The 16667-nt window shown below is 44.3% G+C and overlaps 2 protein-coding genes across 2 annotated transcripts; one reads left to right on the top strand and one right to left on the bottom strand.

Moving 5' to 3' along the window:
- The first annotated feature begins 414 nt into the window (after nt 1-414).
- On the top strand, nt 415-3575 carry LOC123156920 ((S)-coclaurine N-methyltransferase). Its single transcript, XM_044575114.1, has 8 exons — nt 415-728; nt 1042-1150; nt 1339-1563; nt 1890-1989; nt 2073-2183; nt 2730-2813; nt 2919-2977; nt 3282-3575. Exons 1-8 carry the CDS (start codon nt 536-538, stop codon nt 3472-3474), a joined length of 1074 nt encoding a protein of 357 aa, XP_044431049.1. The 5' UTR covers nt 415-535; the 3' UTR covers nt 3475-3575.
- Nucleotides 3576-4188: 613 nt separating this feature from the next.
- LOC123156919 (U-box domain-containing protein 34) lies at nt 4189-8979 on the bottom strand. Its single transcript, XM_044575113.1, has 9 exons — nt 8591-8979; nt 8366-8487; nt 8145-8260; nt 7026-7147; nt 6599-6927; nt 6371-6466; nt 5605-6033; nt 4678-5430; nt 4189-4608 (listed from the first exon to the last, which is right to left on the bottom strand). Exons 1-9 carry the CDS (start codon nt 8739-8741, stop codon nt 4426-4428), a joined length of 2301 nt encoding a protein of 766 aa, XP_044431048.1. The 5' UTR covers nt 8742-8979; the 3' UTR covers nt 4189-4425.
- Between the last annotated feature and the right edge of the window lie 7688 nt (nt 8980-16667).

Below are 16667 nucleotides of genomic sequence, written 5' to 3'. Positions count from 1 at the left end.
TCGAAGTAATGCTGATACCATGTTAGAAGGATTGGTGGAATAATTTATTGTATTGCTTGAGCCTCGTGGGCATATATTTATAGGAGTACAATGCAAGGTAGAATAATATCCTACGCCATCTCATTTTTCATAATAATCAATATGCTCAACAAGAACAACTCTTTTCTCGGAAAAACCAGAACACCCCTCTTGGATTTGAATTTGCATCTCGTTTGGACATCACCGTGCCACCGTGGTGTTCTTGTTTCGCCAACGACGCCGCCATGGTCTGAACCTCGAAGATGCCGCATCCATCCACTGTCACGTTTTTTTAGGCGGCGCCAACATTTTTTATCTGAGACAAATCCACGGTCACGTGCCCCTTTGCTTCGTTATCGAGGCGACGTGTCCGTTTTACGTTCACTCGAGCCGCGCCACTGACCACCCCCAGCCGATTAGGCTGCCACCAACCCAAGCACGTCAATCACGGAAGCAAACGGCAGCCCAGCACAAATTCCTAGCGGCAGCCAGCAGCCGGGCGCCGGAAGCGAGCAAGATGGCGGCGGCGGCTGTGGCGGCGCGGGCGTACGAGGCAGCGGCGCGGTCCGCGCTGGCGGCGCTGGAGCGCAACCTGCTGCCGGACGCGGTCACCCGGCGGCTCACGCGCCTCCTGCTCGCGCAGCGCCTCCGCCTCGGCTACCTCCCCTCCGCGCCGCTCCAGCTGCAGGACCTCATCCTCTTCGCCCACTGTACGCACCGCCCGCCCAAATGCAGTTTCTTCCACCCTCGCTGGTCGCTGCGCTGCCATTCTACTCTCCGCAAATAGTGTCCGAATATCTGGGCGAACACCCAGTAGCATTTTTCCCTTTTTATTTTATTTTTCGCGAGGGAAACGCCTGGTAGCAGTTGCCAGTAGATCTGGCCAGTTCGCGTGCGTACAGATTTCAGTTATCAGTTCATATCCGCTACTTTCCGCGATTTCCCTGAGATTTCGAATTCAAAATTTTGTCTAGTTACTGTTCTGTCCGACTTACCGTGCACTACGTTTGGTTTGTGATGCAGCACTTGAAGGCATGCCCATTGCCATCGAAACGGACACAGCTAAAACCCAGCACTACGAGCTGCCGACCACATTCTTCAAGCTAGTGCTCGGAAAAAACCTCAAATACAGGTTTGTGCTTCATGATGCACACTAGTATCAGGAATGGTCACATGCCTAGCTTTTGAGTGGTAGAAAAGATGCTGGGCGAGATATTTGAATCTACTATGATGTTATACACGAGTAAAAGCTAGTACTTGGTTTAACATGCATCTTGTGCTTCGTTTGTTAATTCACATACACGCTCCGTAATTTTCCAGCTCATGTTACTTCCCTGATGATTCAAGCACCCTAGAAGATGCCGAGGTTGCAATGTTGGAGTTGTACTGTGAGAGGGCGCAGCTGCAAGATGGCCAAAGCGTTCTCGATGTTGGATGTGGATGGGGATCCCTCTCTGTATACATAGCAAAGAAATATAGGAACTGCAATATCACGGGGATATGCAACTCAACAACTCAAAAGGCTTTTATAGAAGAGCAGTGTAGGTACGTGCAACAGTTTTATTGCTGAGAGGACCTGATGAGTGCATTCTTTTGCCATGTAGTGACCATTTTATATTTCTCGTGGTCATTTTTGAAGTTTGCACCAGAGCATATTGATGACAGCTCAATTTGATTTCATTTTGATTATGTTCATATGTCACTTACTAGTTTCATAAAATTTCTAGTTATTTCAAATACTAATGGAAATGATCTTTCACATGCATCAACCATTCAACCTTCGATTTGCTAGACATACTGACAGAATTGTTACCACCATTTGGCCCCATGATTTCGGTAGTCCTGCAGTAAAGACTTCGTTTCTGTTACAGGGAGAATGAGCTATCCAATGTTGAGATCATTGTAGCAGACATCAGCAAGTTTGAGATGGAGCGTTCTTTTGACAGGATCATATCGATAGAGATGTTTGAGGTATAACTTGGATTTTCTGTGGTTTCGACCCTTTTAATAATTCCTTAAGGTAAAGGAGTGTTTGTAATGGGCCTGTTATGTAGCACATGAAAAACTACAAGGCACTTCTTAAGAAGATATCCAGATGGATGAAAGAGGATTCCTTATTGTTTGTTCACTACTTCTGCCACAAGACATTTGCGTATCACTTCGAGGTACTTTAATAATCCTGCATTTTGACAAGTCATTTGGTCTTGGCTACATCTGAAATAGCTTTCCTATCACACGGTCATGGTAGTACCTCTTATATTGTAGCTCTATTTGTATCCGTTGACATATATGTGAAGTTCACTTCTCACCAATCTCGTTCCTACTGATAGTGATAGAAGTTCCTTGCGGTAATAAACTTATTGTGCCGTCATGGTGTGTCCCATGTCGGTAGCCAGGTTGGCCGGTGGTGCCCATGTCATGTGGGTGGGGTTGTATCGGTTTTAGCCCGGTTTTCCGTCAATTAACCGGGCAATTCTCACTTTCTTCTTAATCAATGAAAATGGCAAGTCTTTTGCCTTGTTTCAAAAAAAAACTTATTCATTACTAACACTCACGAGTGTCCTTAGAACTCTTATTCATTTCTGCGGAAGTGAAATAAGTTCACCTCTTGTACTAAACTAGACTCATTAAATTATTGTTGAGAACTGTATTACTATAAATGTATCTGTAGTGTAAATCTCATGTGAACTGAGGCATCACATTTTCAACAGGACAAGAATGACGATGATTGGATCACAAGGTATTTCTTTACTGGAGGAACAATGCCATCAGCAAACCTCCTTCTGTACTTTCAGGTTAGTACCTAAGTAGGTTACTTGTCTCTGCCCTAGCCAAATATGAATGTTGGTTGGCCATTGATCAAACATGAATATTGATATTCACTTACTATAATTTTGCAGGAAGATGTATCTGTGGTCAATCATTGGCTTGTCAGTGGCACACATTATGCTAGAACTAGGTATGCCTTTCCTAACTTTCAAAGTATTGTATCCCTTTTACTTCATGTGCCTCAACATGATTCCGGGTGAGCTAAATTGATTAGGTATGAAATGCAAAATAACATTGCAAACCTTGATATCAAAGTAAAAATGCTATGCGATGAACTGTGAATTAATTGTTGGAGAATTTCCTGGTTTGCATTTCGCTACCGATGCAACAAACTTCATTGGTGTCTAGAGTTTTTTTTTAGGGACATTCATGTCTAGAGTTTATACAATACAATGACACGGCATGCTAATTTTGTATGCAATGTCTGCCTGTAGCGAGGAGTGGCTGAAACGCATGGACAAGAACATCGCTGCCATAAGGCCAATCTTTGAGAAGACTTATGGGAGGGAATCAGCTACCAAATGGATAGCTTATTGGAGGACATTCTTCATCTCAGTAGCTGAACTTTTTGGATATAACAATGGTGATGAATGGATGGTTGCACATCACCTGTTCCGAAAGAAGTAGAAGTGCCGCTGGACATTTCTGGAGCAAAGTAGAATTGTATGTTGAGAATCATCCATCACACAGGCTATGCCTAGTTATATAATTATTTTTGTGTGTGTTGAGCTGTTATCCTCCTTTTTTTTTTGAAGAGAGGCAAAAGATTTGCCTCATTCATTAAATAAGAGGAATAGAGTTTATGTTCGTGTTACAACAGTGACAGCGCCGCAACACCCGAAATAAAGGTGACCAACTACTCTCGCGTCATCAAGTATCCCAACTTGCTTGCACCCGCTGATACCCAAAGCGTGGCCTCCTTCTTAATGTTGGCGAGTAGAACCGTCGGCGGAGCACTCTTCTGACGGAACACTCGCGCATTCCTCTCGTTCCAAATGGTCCAGGCGACTAGCATGGTGAGCGAGGCCATCGCCTTCCTGTTGGGGATAGATGTGTCGGAGAGGCCCACCCACCACTCTTCGATGTTGCCTGAGAGGTGCCATGAGGAAGTATCAATGCTCACCAGTTGCAGCCAGTCCTTGACTAATCCCCATAGGCGGATAGAGAAGCGGCATTTGTAGAAAAGGTGGTCAACAGACTCTTGGTGTTCCGGTACTTAAGCATTGACGCTGGCAATGCAAAATATTTTCTTATCCAAATGGTTTATAAAAGATTTGCAGTTTCCAAGCGCGAGAAACAACAAATTTGTATGCGGAAATATTTATGTGATCTTGGAGAGTATTCAAGGCCAAGAGTTCAGGTGGTCAGCAGCAACGTCCAAACCATAGTCACACACTAGCACTTGGGTGCATCGGATTCAGTAGTTATTTCAGGAAGCCATTTAGGCTGTACCTGCTCTGAATGGAAGACAAGATGGATCACCTAGAGGACCAAATCTTCCTGCTACTATGATATACAACTATCTCCTACTTTACAAAGTGGAACCAAAAATCATCTAGATTTGACAGGAAACAACAGTCATCTAGATGACCGCTTCCATTGCTGGATCGCTTCGTGCAAGGAATGGCTGGGAATTATGGTCAGACTCGGAAGCACGTGTTTCGTAATTGGGGAGATCTTGTGTTCCTCGAGCCAAGCTTCGATCACCCTGCGCTCGTAGGTATGACCATCAGCAGCAACACAAGGATCATCCATTACCTCCTGCATTGAAATTGTCTCTTAAGCTAGAGTGACAGTTGAACTGGCGCTATTTTACGTAGAGAATTTTACCTGTGATATAGGGCAGATGAAGTGGCTTGGCACAACTGCTTTTGGACTTTCAAACTTCCGGGAACTGGTAACACTGCTTAGAACATTTTCGAGCTCTGGAAGCACCTCTTGCTCAAGATCAGGCCGGTCCCTGCATCTTAGCGCCGTACAATGCAGCCCCAGTTTTGCCAGCATCTCCGCCTCAGCGATTGGCCAATCATTCAGAGATACGTCGAGAATATCAGGAAATGTGCCCTTTCGGATGGCCTCTTCTACACTAAGTATTAGCCCCTGCGGACGCTTGCCAGTTAGCAGCTGGAGAATGATGATCCCCAGAGCGAAAAGATCTGATTTTGGACGAACTGTCCCAGTTAACTGGTACTCAGGGTCCATGTAATACATTGTGCCGGCAATGACGGTGTCGTCTCTGTATTCCGTGAAACCATCTGGCGCTAGATCTGATATGAGCTTCGCAAAACCTACGTCACCTATTTTGCTTACATAGTTCTTGTCCAGCAAGATATTCCCAGGCTTCAGATCACGATGCACAATGGGCTCTGGCTTCGTTCCATGCAAGAATGCAAGCCCACGAGCTACCTCAAAAATAATTTGGAAGCGCAGAAACCAATGGAGTGGTTGGCGCCCTTCGTTGTCGATAAGTTGATCTTCCAGACTTCCATTCTCCATGTATTCATATACAAGACATCCAATTTCAGGACAAAACCCAAGCAACAAAACCAGGTGGGGATGGTGAAGTCGGCTGAGAATATCAATCTGCGTCATGTGGAAAAAAAATCAAAGCATTTAATAAATACCCCATCGATAATAAAAATAGATTAAATCAAATTACATTGACCCCCTGTTTATGGGTATTATTGTATTAACAACACAGTATGAATGTTAAGAGATTTACAAGGAGACACGTAAAAGAAATATAAATCGGAGTACCTCTTTAAAGAACTCATCAATCTTGCCACGGGAATCTTGTTGGATAACCTTGACAGCTACTTCAGTGTGATCAAGGGTGCACCTGTATACAATCCCATAGCCTCCCTCACCGATCTTTTTTGCATCAGAGAAGTTCTCGGTGGCGAGCTCTATTTCATGTCTCGAGTAGCGCCTGCAACTTTTGCCTGTTGACAGAAGAGCATCCAGAACCTTTGCCTTCTCTGTAGTCGCCATGTTGGTTACAGTTTCAGCATTGTGCTTGGAATAAGTCTCACGAGTGAATGCCTCTTTCACCATCTCAGCTTCTTCAATAGCTCTGAAATGTTTGTTTTTCTCCGGTGCAGCTTTTTGTTTGAAAAAATCCTCCCACTGTAGTGCATCTTGCACCTTCTGCAAATCTTCACTACATCCATTAGAAAGCACCTGGATCTGAAACATCATAATGTAATGGATAAGGACTGAGTAAAACCTTCCCTCGGAATGGAAAATGACCAAATGCAAAGCGTAGTGTATGCAAAGTAGCAACTAACTTAGGGAATTAGTATCAAACTTCTAAGTAGGAGATGGCGCAAATGTGAATAAAATGTCACTCGATGAAGCACACGGATCGTCCAGAGTATCACTTAGTTACTGATTAGCATTACCAAACAGTAACTTTTAGGACACTAAATAGTAACAGTAACTAAGATATACGACAACCATCATAAGAATTTAACCTTAGCTTGGAATGAGATATTAACTTGCAGGTTTATCATATATCACTAACCTTTTTCTTAGCATGGACGTGATTTTCACAAGCTTCGACATACATCATCGGTTTATCCTGCAACTCCTTCCTCTGCTTTGCTTCTTCATCTATACGCTGAGATTGTAAATCATGACAGCAACAAAAATCAGGCATTCTCAAAAATACATGCCAACTCACAATTACCGGTATTAATGTCAGAAAATCTGGAAGCCAACATCAATCATAGTAATCGGAAACAGCTCTGACCTCTTCAGTAGAACTTAAGGGGACATGAGGAAATTCCTTCAACTGGCCAATGGCGTCAAAATCTGTGTCCCCTGTTCGCCCTGGTGTCTTTCGACATAAGCTTCCAAACAGACGTCTTCTATGACTTTCTGAACTTTGAGCAGCACTCGTAGAATTGCTAAGAGAACTGCGGGCTTGAGAGCATGAGTCAGAACTAGAAACTCCAGAAGATTTTGGTGTGTTGACATCAGGAAGGTCGTGCAATGATTGTTTGTCTTGCAACTGGCTCCTCAGTTGTAGGGCAAATGCTCTATGACTAACTGACTGGATCTTTGAGCAAGTATTTGAGTCTGTAAAAACGCATGTGTTTAAGAACAGAATGCCATTCCATTGGTAAAAATGAACAGATTGAGACGTAACGAAGAAAGAGAAATAGAGCAAAACATACTGTCTGTTTGTGTCTGATTCGCAAGTTTTATAGTTAATCCATGCCGGGACACGATAAATACATTGCAAGAACATGGCATGGCTTTTAAGACAGTATTGGGCAAATCTTGGAGCCATAATATCCTGAAAAGATAACAGTGCTAGCATTTATAACATCTTGGAGATTTGGCACAACTGGCTTAAAACTGAACGTGCTAAAAAATCCTCCATACATAAACAGAGATGCTCGTAAGCGTTGGTAATGCATCTGAAGTTGATAAAATGATAATCTATGGAACTAAGAAATATGTACTAACTTTGATTCAACCCTGAAATGATAATATACTTATGTAGTTATGGAACTGCATGCAGGAATTCTATAGACTCAGGAAACACCGCACACAGCATGGCAGGTATGACCTTTAAATGGAGGATTCTAGAGAGCTATAAGCCCTTTTTTTAAATATTTCATGAGAGCAGAGGTAGAGAATGAGAATGTACTCCCTCTGTCCCAAAATAAGTGTCTCAACTTTGTACTAGCTCTAGTACAAATTTGTGCTAAGCTTGAGACAGTTATTTTGGGACGGAGGGAGTATGTGCTATCACTTTGAGCTACTCTCAACCTTGTAAAAGAGAATAATTAGGATGGCCCTTTCAGTTAGCTAGAATCTCCCCCCACCAACTCTTCCTAAGAGATGAGACCATTGGGACTAAATAGGGCAAAAAAATAAAATCAATTTAAAACAAAACCAGATGCATATGCTGACAATCAACACATGAACAGGACTGTCGTTGCTGCTTCAAATCTTACCAACACACACTTTGCAAACTATCCTACAGTATTTTCTTCCGAACATAGTTCAGTCTCTAAACAGAAACTAAATTTGTATGTACGTGGATCAGTGGATGCATCTATCTGCCTTTCTGATGCCAAATGCGTAACATGAGAGAGGAGGCAAGTCACCATCCACAAAAGGGACTCACCCCTTTCTTTTTTTTTTGAGGGACTCACCCCTTTCCGCTCCCTACACTAACTTACATTTCCGGTTCCTCTTTTGGGGAAAAGCGAACAACTATCCAGATTCGTTGGGTTCTCAAAAGCGAAACTCCGGCCTTTTCTGAACTCGAAAATATATAGTACCTCCGGAACCAGCTCAAGGTTGCGGATCCGAGCACCAGGTTGCGGACGCCGGACTCGGCCGCGTACCTGGCCAGCGCCTCCGCGACGCTGTCCCCCTCCAGAACCACCGTCTCCACCTGCACGCACGCACGCTCGAATTCAGACACGAGCAGATCGACCAGAACCACTGATCTAGGCGGCTAGCAGGTGCCCCGAAGAAGGGAAGATGGTCGAAGACTGACGGTTTTGCTGCCGAAGAGGCGGCGGAAGGGGAGGAAGACGTCCTGCGCGCGCGCCCTCCGGTCCTGCGAGAATATCTCCACCACCCCCGCCGCCATCCTCTCCAGCGGCACCTGCTCCCCCGCTGCACCGCACGGCCACAACAAGAAGGACCTCAGCTCGCCGTTGATGATCGCCACCGCGCGAAACCGAATCGACGGGGGAGAGAAGCGGCGAGATCAACTTACTGGGGGTGGGGACGAAGGCGAGGGGCGGGATTACGTGGACGAGCGCGACGCGGCCGGGGGCGGCGGTGGCCCACCTGGCAGCCCGGCGGCTGGCGCGGCCGTCCCCGCGCACGGCCACCGCGACCGCCAGGGGGTCACCCGAGGACGCCATGCCGCGCGGGGGGGCGACGGCGGCGACGATTGACTAACCTTCTTCAAGAGCGGCGTCGGCGGAGGAGGAGTCGAGCCCCTTGGCGGTGGCGGCGGCGGCTGCGGGCGAGTCAACTAACCAATCAAGTCAGCAACAACCACTCGGCAGCGGTGGCATCGGCGGGGAAGCGTAATGACCAGCAGCTTTCTCTGTCCTGTGAGAGGTGAGAGGTGAGAGCGAGCACGGGGTGACTTCGCTTCGGTTGAATGGTGCCAAATGAAAATGATTTGAAAATCAAACTTGTGCCAGGCTCCATGGCTCCGATTATTTGGATGCGTTGGCGCGACGACGAGGCAACCTGCGCGACAATGACGTGGAGGTAGGACCCGCCTGCTACCCAAGAAGAATGTTCTGTATCTATTTTATTTTGTTTTTTTAGACGAGAATGTTCTGTATTTACGTTGTACTAGAGTCTACTACTACAGTACTAGGCTGTTGTCCTGTCTTCATTGTGTACTCCCTCTCCCCGCAATTTTTTTTTGATATAATCACCAAAATCTTATATTTCATTACGGAAGAAATACTTACTACCAAGTCAAGAGAATTCGAACCTCTTTTATTTTTTGCGACGAAGAAAGTTCAAACTTCAGACCAAATGTGAGGCGGCATCTTGGATGCCACGGTCCGCTCTTATATGAATATCTTGCAATGGTTGCTGTCGAAGCAGTTCCAGTAACCTGTTTACTGCCGTTGGATGAATTTGCAATAGCTCATTTGAGAAATGGAAATCAACTTATATTTGTATCATATATTCACATGAGCATGGAGTATTTGTAGCTAGCTGAAAAATCATGTCTACAAGTTTAAATAAAAAAAATCATGTAGAGGACGGTAGAAAGACCCACATGTCAAATTTGGAAAGAATGATCTTTGTGCTATGCAAATTAAAGACTTGTTTCACCTCAAGTTACCTTAACTTGGTATATCAAGTACTTCCTCCGTTCTCAAAATATGTCTTTTTAAAGATTTCACTACAAACTACATACAGATGTATATAGACATATTTTAGAGGGGATATTTAAATTAGTGCCCCTGGTTCCTTAGTTGTGCTCATTTTTCCCCACGCTCCAAACGTTTGCTCACTTTCCCCCTCTTCCTTAGCTGAAACTCTCACAAATGCTCATAGCGGCCGTTTGTCGTCTTGACCGTCCATTGACCGTTAATTGCTGATGAGTGGGGCCGAGTCTTCGTCTGACTGTTGCTTGCTGATGGGTGGGACCGCAAGGAGACACGTATTGGGCAGCTTGTCTGAATCTGAAACAGATCTAGACATGCCGCACTGCACGGCGCCGCCCCGCCCCCTCCGCCGGCGTCGTGCCGCGTCCACCGCAGTTGTTTCCTCCATCCTATGCCCCTATTCCGTTCGTCGGCGACACCGCGTCTCCGCCAGATATAGCCCACCTCCCCATCTAGGATTACATAGCGATGTTGAGTGAGGACGCCCGGAATGCAGTCGACCGTGGAGAGGATTGGGTCGAATCCGCGGCAGATAATTCATGGATTAAACCTGGGTAAGCATTGTTTCCTCTCGAATTGACGTTCTAAGTCGTATTGTAGGCCGTATTTGACTTCTATTTGCTTGAATCGTTCGAATTTGTGCTCGATTTTACCCGGCTAACTGAAGCCTTTATTTGCTTCAACAAAATAGGATTGATCCCGCACTGGCTTTTCGGTTGGCGATTAGAATGGAAACTAGTGTGCTGCGTGGTACTAAACCGCATTTGATTTCATCATTTTTCTATCCCAAAGTGGTAGAAACCAGCATATCTTTCAAAGATTTGCGAGCTGAGCTCAGAAACACCTATCCCTGGAGTGATGTCGATGCTGTTGAACTGAATTACTTCAGCAGTGATGAGCAAAGATTTCTCCCACTAACTTGCGACGATCATATGCCGTTGCTTTTTGCTGGGATTGCTGGCTGCCGATTCGGTAAACTCCAAATCGATGTGCTTCAGCCACGCGCAGAATGGGTGAAGGGGAAGGGAGTTCAGACATCATCTGTCTGTGCTAATAGCCAGCACCCCGGCACTCCTTGTAGGTCGACACCAAGTAAAGCAAGTGGTTCATGGAGCCACAACATGCCTGCTGCCAATTCTGGTTCCGATTCAGCTGCTGCTTCTCGTGTACCTTCTGCAGTTGGTGTAGAAGACGATGCAGAACCTGACGAGGCAGTGCCTACAAATGATGATGAGGACGAGATGATGTTTCCTGAACTGGTCGATGTAGCCAGTCAGCAAGCAGTGGATGACGAATATATGGAGGAGCCCATCAGCCAAGCTAGGTTTGATGACACTGACGATGAAGAGAAGGTGGAGAACATGGACAGCTTAATCGAGGATGAATACGATGGTGATGACATGCCAATAATTGAGTGGAACAGGGAAAAACCTGAGCTTAGTGTAGGCACCATTTTCCAATCAATGGTGGACTGTCGGAATGCAGTGACAACATGGTGCATTATATCTGAAAACACCTATAAGATTAAAAGGAGTGAGCCAGCAAGGCTTACAGTTTTTTGTCCATATCCTAGGTGTAGGTGGAAGTTGCATGCATCTCGTATGAGAAAGAGAAAATATATTCAGGTAATCCAAGTTCAGTTAGTAATTTAGTTTTAGATTGTTGAGTAAGGTTTCTTAACTATTTTTTACCCTTTTATTTTGTTTCAGATAAAGAAAAAACCCACACAAGCACACCTGTCCACCTGGAGGGGGAGGGGGGAAGGCCAAAACCAAGCTAGCAAAAACTAGGTGGGTGGCAGATGCTATATTGGACTGGCTGAGAGAAGAACCTGGACTTGGTCCAACAGCACTCCATGGGAAGCTTTTTGAGAAGTACAAGATAGAAATTCCTTACATGAGAATTTTCAATGCAAGGGAAAAGGCTCTTGACAGAATTAATGGTCAATGGTGAAGGAAATATGCCCTAGAGGCAATAATAAAGTTATTATTTATTTCCTTATTTCATGATAAATGTTTATTATTCATGCTAGAATTGTATTAACCGAAAACATGATACATGTGTGAATACATAGACAAACATATAGTCACTAGTATGCCTCTACTTGACTAGCTCATTAATCAAAGATGGTTTTGTTTCCTAACCATTGACATGTGTTGTCATTTGATTAATGAGGTCACATCATTAGGAGAATGATGTGATTGACATGACCCATTCCGTTAGCCTAGCACTTGATCGTTTAGTATGTTGCTATTGCTTTCTTCATGACTTATACATGTTCCTGTAACTATGAGATTATGCAACTCCCGTTTGCCGGAGGAACACTTTGGGTGCTACCAAACGTCACAACGTAACTGGGTGATTATAAAGGAGTACTACAGGTGTCTCCAAAGGTACATGTTGGGTTGGCGTATTTCGAGATTAGGTTTTGTCACTCCGATTGTCAGAGAGGTATCTCTGGCCCCTCTCGGTAATGCACATCACTATAAGCCTTGCAAGCAATGTAGCTAATGAGTTAGTTACGGAATGATGCATTACGTAATGAGTAAAGAGACTTGCCGTTAACGAGATTGAACTAGGTATTAGATACCGACGATCGAATCTCGGGCAAGTAACATACCGATGACAAAGGGAACAAAGTATGTTGTTATGCGGTTTGACCGATAAAGATCTTCGTAGAATATGTAGGAGCCAATATGGGCATCCAGGTTCCGCTATTGGTTATTGACCAAGAATAGTTTTAGGTCATGTCTACATAGTTCTCGAACCCGTAGGGTCCGCACGCTTAAGGTTTCGATGACAGTTATATTATGAGTTTATGAGTTTTGATGTACCGAAGGAGTTCGGAGTCCCGGATGAGATCGGGGACATGACGAGGAGTCTCGAAATGGTCGAGACGTAAAGATCGATATATTGGACGACTATATTCGGAGTTCGGAAAGGTTCCGAATGATTCGGGTATTTTTCGGAGTACCGGAGAGTTACGGGAATTCGCCGGGGAGTATATGGGCCTTATTGGGCCATACGGGAATAGAGGAGAGAGGCTGAAAGAAAGGAGGTGCGCAACCCCCTTCTGGTCCGAATTGGACAAGGGGTGCAGCCCCCTTTTCCTTCCTCCTCTCCCCCTCTTTCCTTCTCTCCTACTCCAACAAGGAAGGGGGGGAGTCCTACTCCCGGTGGGAGGAGGACTCCTCCTGGCGCGCCCCTCCTGGCCGGCTGCACCTCCCCCCTCCCTCCTTTATATACGGGGGTAGGGGGGAACCTCTAGGCACAACAACATAAGTTTATCTACGGATCGTTCCTTAGCCGTGTGCGATGCCCCCCTCCACCATATTCCACCTCGGTCATATCGTCGCGGAGTTTAGGCGAAGCCTTTGCGCCGGTAGAGCATCATCATCGTCACCACGCCATCGTGCTGACATGACTCATCCCCGACACTTTGCTGGATCGGAGTCCGGGGATCGTCATCGAGCTGAACGTGTGCTGAACTCGGAGGTGCCGTACGTTCGGTACTTGGATCGGTCGGATCATGAAGACGTACGACTACATCAACCGCGTTGTCATAACGCTTCTGCTTATGGTCTACGAGGGTACGTGGACTACACTCTCCCCTCTCGTTGCTATGCCATCACCATGATCTTGCGTGTGCGTAGGAATTTTTTTGAAATTATTACGTTTCCCAACAGTGGCATCCGAGCCTAGGTTTTATGCGTTGATGTTATATGCACGAGTAGAACACAAGTGAGTTGTGGGCGATACAAGTCATACTGCTTACCAGCATGTCATACTTTGGTTCGGCGGTATTGTGAGATGAAGCGGCGCGGACCGACATTACGCGTACGCTTACGCGAGACTGGTTTCACCGTTACGAGCACTTGTGCTTAAAGGTGGCTGGCGGGTGTCTGTCTCTCTCACTTTAGCTGAATCGAGTGTGGCTACGCTCGGTCCTTGCAAAGGTTAAAACAACACTAACTTGACGAACTATCGTTGTGGTTTTGGTGCGTAGGTAAGAACGGTTCTTGCTAAGCCCGTAGCAGCCACGTAAAATTTGCAACAACAAAGTAGAGGACGTCTAACTTGTTTTTGCAGGGCATGTTGTGATGTGATATGGTCAAGATGTGATGAGATATAAGTTGTTGTATGAGATGATCATGTTTTGTTGAAGTTATCGGCAACTGGCAGAAGCCCTATGGTTGTCTCTTTGTTGCATAAGATGCAAGTGCCAAATAATTGCTTTACTTTATCGCTATGCGATAGCAATAGTTGCAAGAGCAATAGTTGGAGAGACGACCATGTGACGACACATTGATATAGATCAAGATGATGAAGATCATGGTGTCGTGCCGGTGATGATAGAGATCATGACAGTACTTTGGAGATGGAGATCAAAGGCGCAAGATGATCATGGCCATATCATGTCACATATTTTGATTGCATATGATATTTATCTGTTTTACATCTTATTCTGTTTTGTTTGACGGTAGCATTTTAAGATGATCTCTCACTAATTATCAAGAAGTGTTCTCCCTGAGTATGCACCGTTGCGAAAGTTCTTCGCGCTGAGACACCACGTGATGATCGGGTGTGATAGGCTCTACGTTCAAATACAACGGGTGCAAAACAGTTGCACACGCGGAATACTCAGGTTAAACTTGACGAGCCTAGCATATACAAATATGGCATCGGAACACGGAGACCGAAAGGTCGAACGTGAATCATATAGTAGATATGATCAACATAGTGATGTTCACCATTGAAACTACTCCATCTCACGTGATGATTGGACATGGTTTAGTTGATTTGGATCACGTAATCACTTAGAGGATTAGAGGGATGTCTATCTAAGTGGGAGTTCTTTAGTAATATGATTAATTGAACTTAAATTTATCATGAACTTAGTCCTGGTAGTATTTTGCAAATTATGTGTAGATCAATAGCTTGCGTTGTTGCTTTCATATGTTTATTTTGATATGTTCCTGGAGAAAATTGTGTTGAAAGATGTTAGTAGCAATGATGCGGATTGGATCCGTGATCTGAGGTTTATCCTTATTGCTGCACAGAAGAATTATGTCCTTAATGTACCGCTAGGTGACAGACCTATTGCAGGAGCAGATGCAGACGTTATGAACGTTTGGCTAGCTCAATATGATGACTACTTGATAGTTTTGTGCACTGTGCTTTACGGCTTAGAATCGGGACTTCAAAGACGTTTTGAACGTCATGGACCATATGAGATGTTCCAAGAGTTGAAGTTAATATTTCAAGCAAATACCCGAGTTGAGAGATATGAAGTCTCCAACAAGTTCTATGGCTAAAAGATGGAGGAGAATCGCTCAACTAGTGAGCATGTGCTCAGATTGTCTGGGTACTACAATCGCTTGAATCAAGTGGGAGTTAATCTTCCAGATAAGATAGTGATTGACAAAATTCTCTAGTCACCATCACCAAGTTAGTAGAACTTTATGATGAACTATAGTATGCAAGGGATGACGAAAACAATTCCTGAGCTCTTTGTGATGTTGAAATCGACGAAGGTAGAAATCAAGAAAGAGCATCAAGTGTTGATGATTGACAAGACCACTAGTTTCAAGAAAAGGGCAAAGGGATAGAAAGGGAACTTCAAGTAGAATGACAAGCAAGTTGTCACTCCCGCGAAGAAGCCCACAGCTGGACCAAAGCCTGAAACTGAGTGCTTACACTGCAAAGGAAATGGTCACTGGAAGCGGAAATGCCCTGAATATTTGGTGGATAAGAAGGATGGCGAAGTGAACAAGGGTATATTTGATATACAGGTTATTGATGTGTGCCTTACTAGTGTTTATAGTAGCCCCTGAGTATTTGATACTTGTTCAGTTGCTAAGATTAGTAACTCAAAACAGGAGTTACAGAATAAACAGAGACTAGTTGAGGGTGAAGTGACGATGTGTGTTGGAAGTGGTTCCAAGATTGATATGATCATCATCGCACACTCCCTATACTTTCGGGATTAGTGTTAAACCTAAATAAATGTTATTTGGCATTTGCGTTGAGCATGAATTTGATTTGATCATGTTTATTGCAATATGGTTATTCATTTGAAGTTAAAGAATAATTGTTATTCTGTTTACATGAATAAGACCTTCGATGGTTATACACCCAATGAAAATAGTTTGTTGGATCTCGATCGTAGTGATACACATATTCATAATATTGATGACAAAAGATGCAAAGTTAATAATGATAGTGCAACTTATTTGTGGCACTGCCATTTGAGTCATATCGGTGTAAAGCGCATGAAGAAACTTCATAAAGATGGATTTTCGGAATCACTTGGTTATGAATCATTTGATGCTTGCGAACCGTGCCTTTTGGGCAAGATGACTAAAACTCCGTTCTCCGGAACAATGGGATGAGCTACTGACTTATTGGAAACAATACATACCGATGTATGCGGTCCAATGAGTGTTGATGCTCGTGGCAAGTATCGTTATTTTCTAACCTTTACAGATGATTTGAGCAGATATGGGTATATCTACTTGATGAAACATAAGTCTAAAATAGTTGAAAAGTTCAAAGAATTTCAGAGTAAAGTGGAAAAATCATCGTAACAAGAAAAATAAAGTTTCTATGATCTGATCATGGAGACGAATATTTGAGTTACAAGTTTGGTCTTCAATTAAAACAATGTGGAATAGTTTCACAGCTCACGCCACCTGGAACACCACAACGTTATGGTGTGTCCGAACGTCGTAATCATACTTTACTAGATATGGTGCGATCTATGATGTCTCTTATCAGTTTACCACTATCGTTTTGGGGTTATGCATTAGAGACAGCTGCATTCACGTTTAATAGGGCACCATCTAAATCCCTTGAGACGACACCGTATGAACTATGGTTTAGCAGTAAACCTAAGCTGTCGTTTCTTAAAGTTTGGAGTTGCGATGCTTA

Source organism: Triticum aestivum, chromosome 7B, assembly GCF_018294505.1.
Source record: "Triticum aestivum cultivar Chinese Spring chromosome 7B, IWGSC CS RefSeq v2.1, whole genome shotgun sequence".
In the NCBI taxonomy this organism is placed as follows: Eukaryota; Viridiplantae; Streptophyta; class Magnoliopsida; order Poales; family Poaceae; genus Triticum; species Triticum aestivum.
This window is presented reverse-complemented; position numbering and strand designations above follow the sequence as displayed.

What these genes read in the sequence shown, in the direction of transcription:
- LOC123156919 (XM_044575113.1), bottom strand. Translation starts at nt 8,741, where the DNA reads ATGGCGTCCTCGGGTGACCCCCTGGCGGTCGCGGTGGCCGTGCGCGGG. An exon ending in ACCTTGAGCTGGTTCCGGAG is followed by an intron (nt 7,148 to 8,144) that starts GTACTATATATT and finishes TTATCTTTTCAG; the next exon opens with GATATTATGGCTCCAAGATT. An exon ending in ACGTCCATGCTAAGAAAAAG is followed by an intron (nt 6,034 to 6,370) that starts GTTAGTGATATA and finishes ATGATGTTTCAG; the next exon opens with ATCCAGGTGCTTTCTAATGG.
- LOC123156920 (XM_044575114.1), top strand. Translation starts at nt 536, where the DNA reads ATGGCGGCGGCGGCTGTGGCGGCGCGGGCGTACGAGGCAGCGGCGCGG. An exon ending in CATTTGCGTATCACTTCGAG is followed by an intron (nt 2,184 to 2,729) that starts GTACTTTAATAA and finishes CATTTTCAACAG; the next exon opens with GACAAGAATGACGATGATTG. An exon ending in ACACATTATGCTAGAACTAG is followed by an intron (nt 2,978 to 3,281) that starts GTATGCCTTTCC and finishes GTCTGCCTGTAG; the next exon opens with CGAGGAGTGGCTGAAACGCA.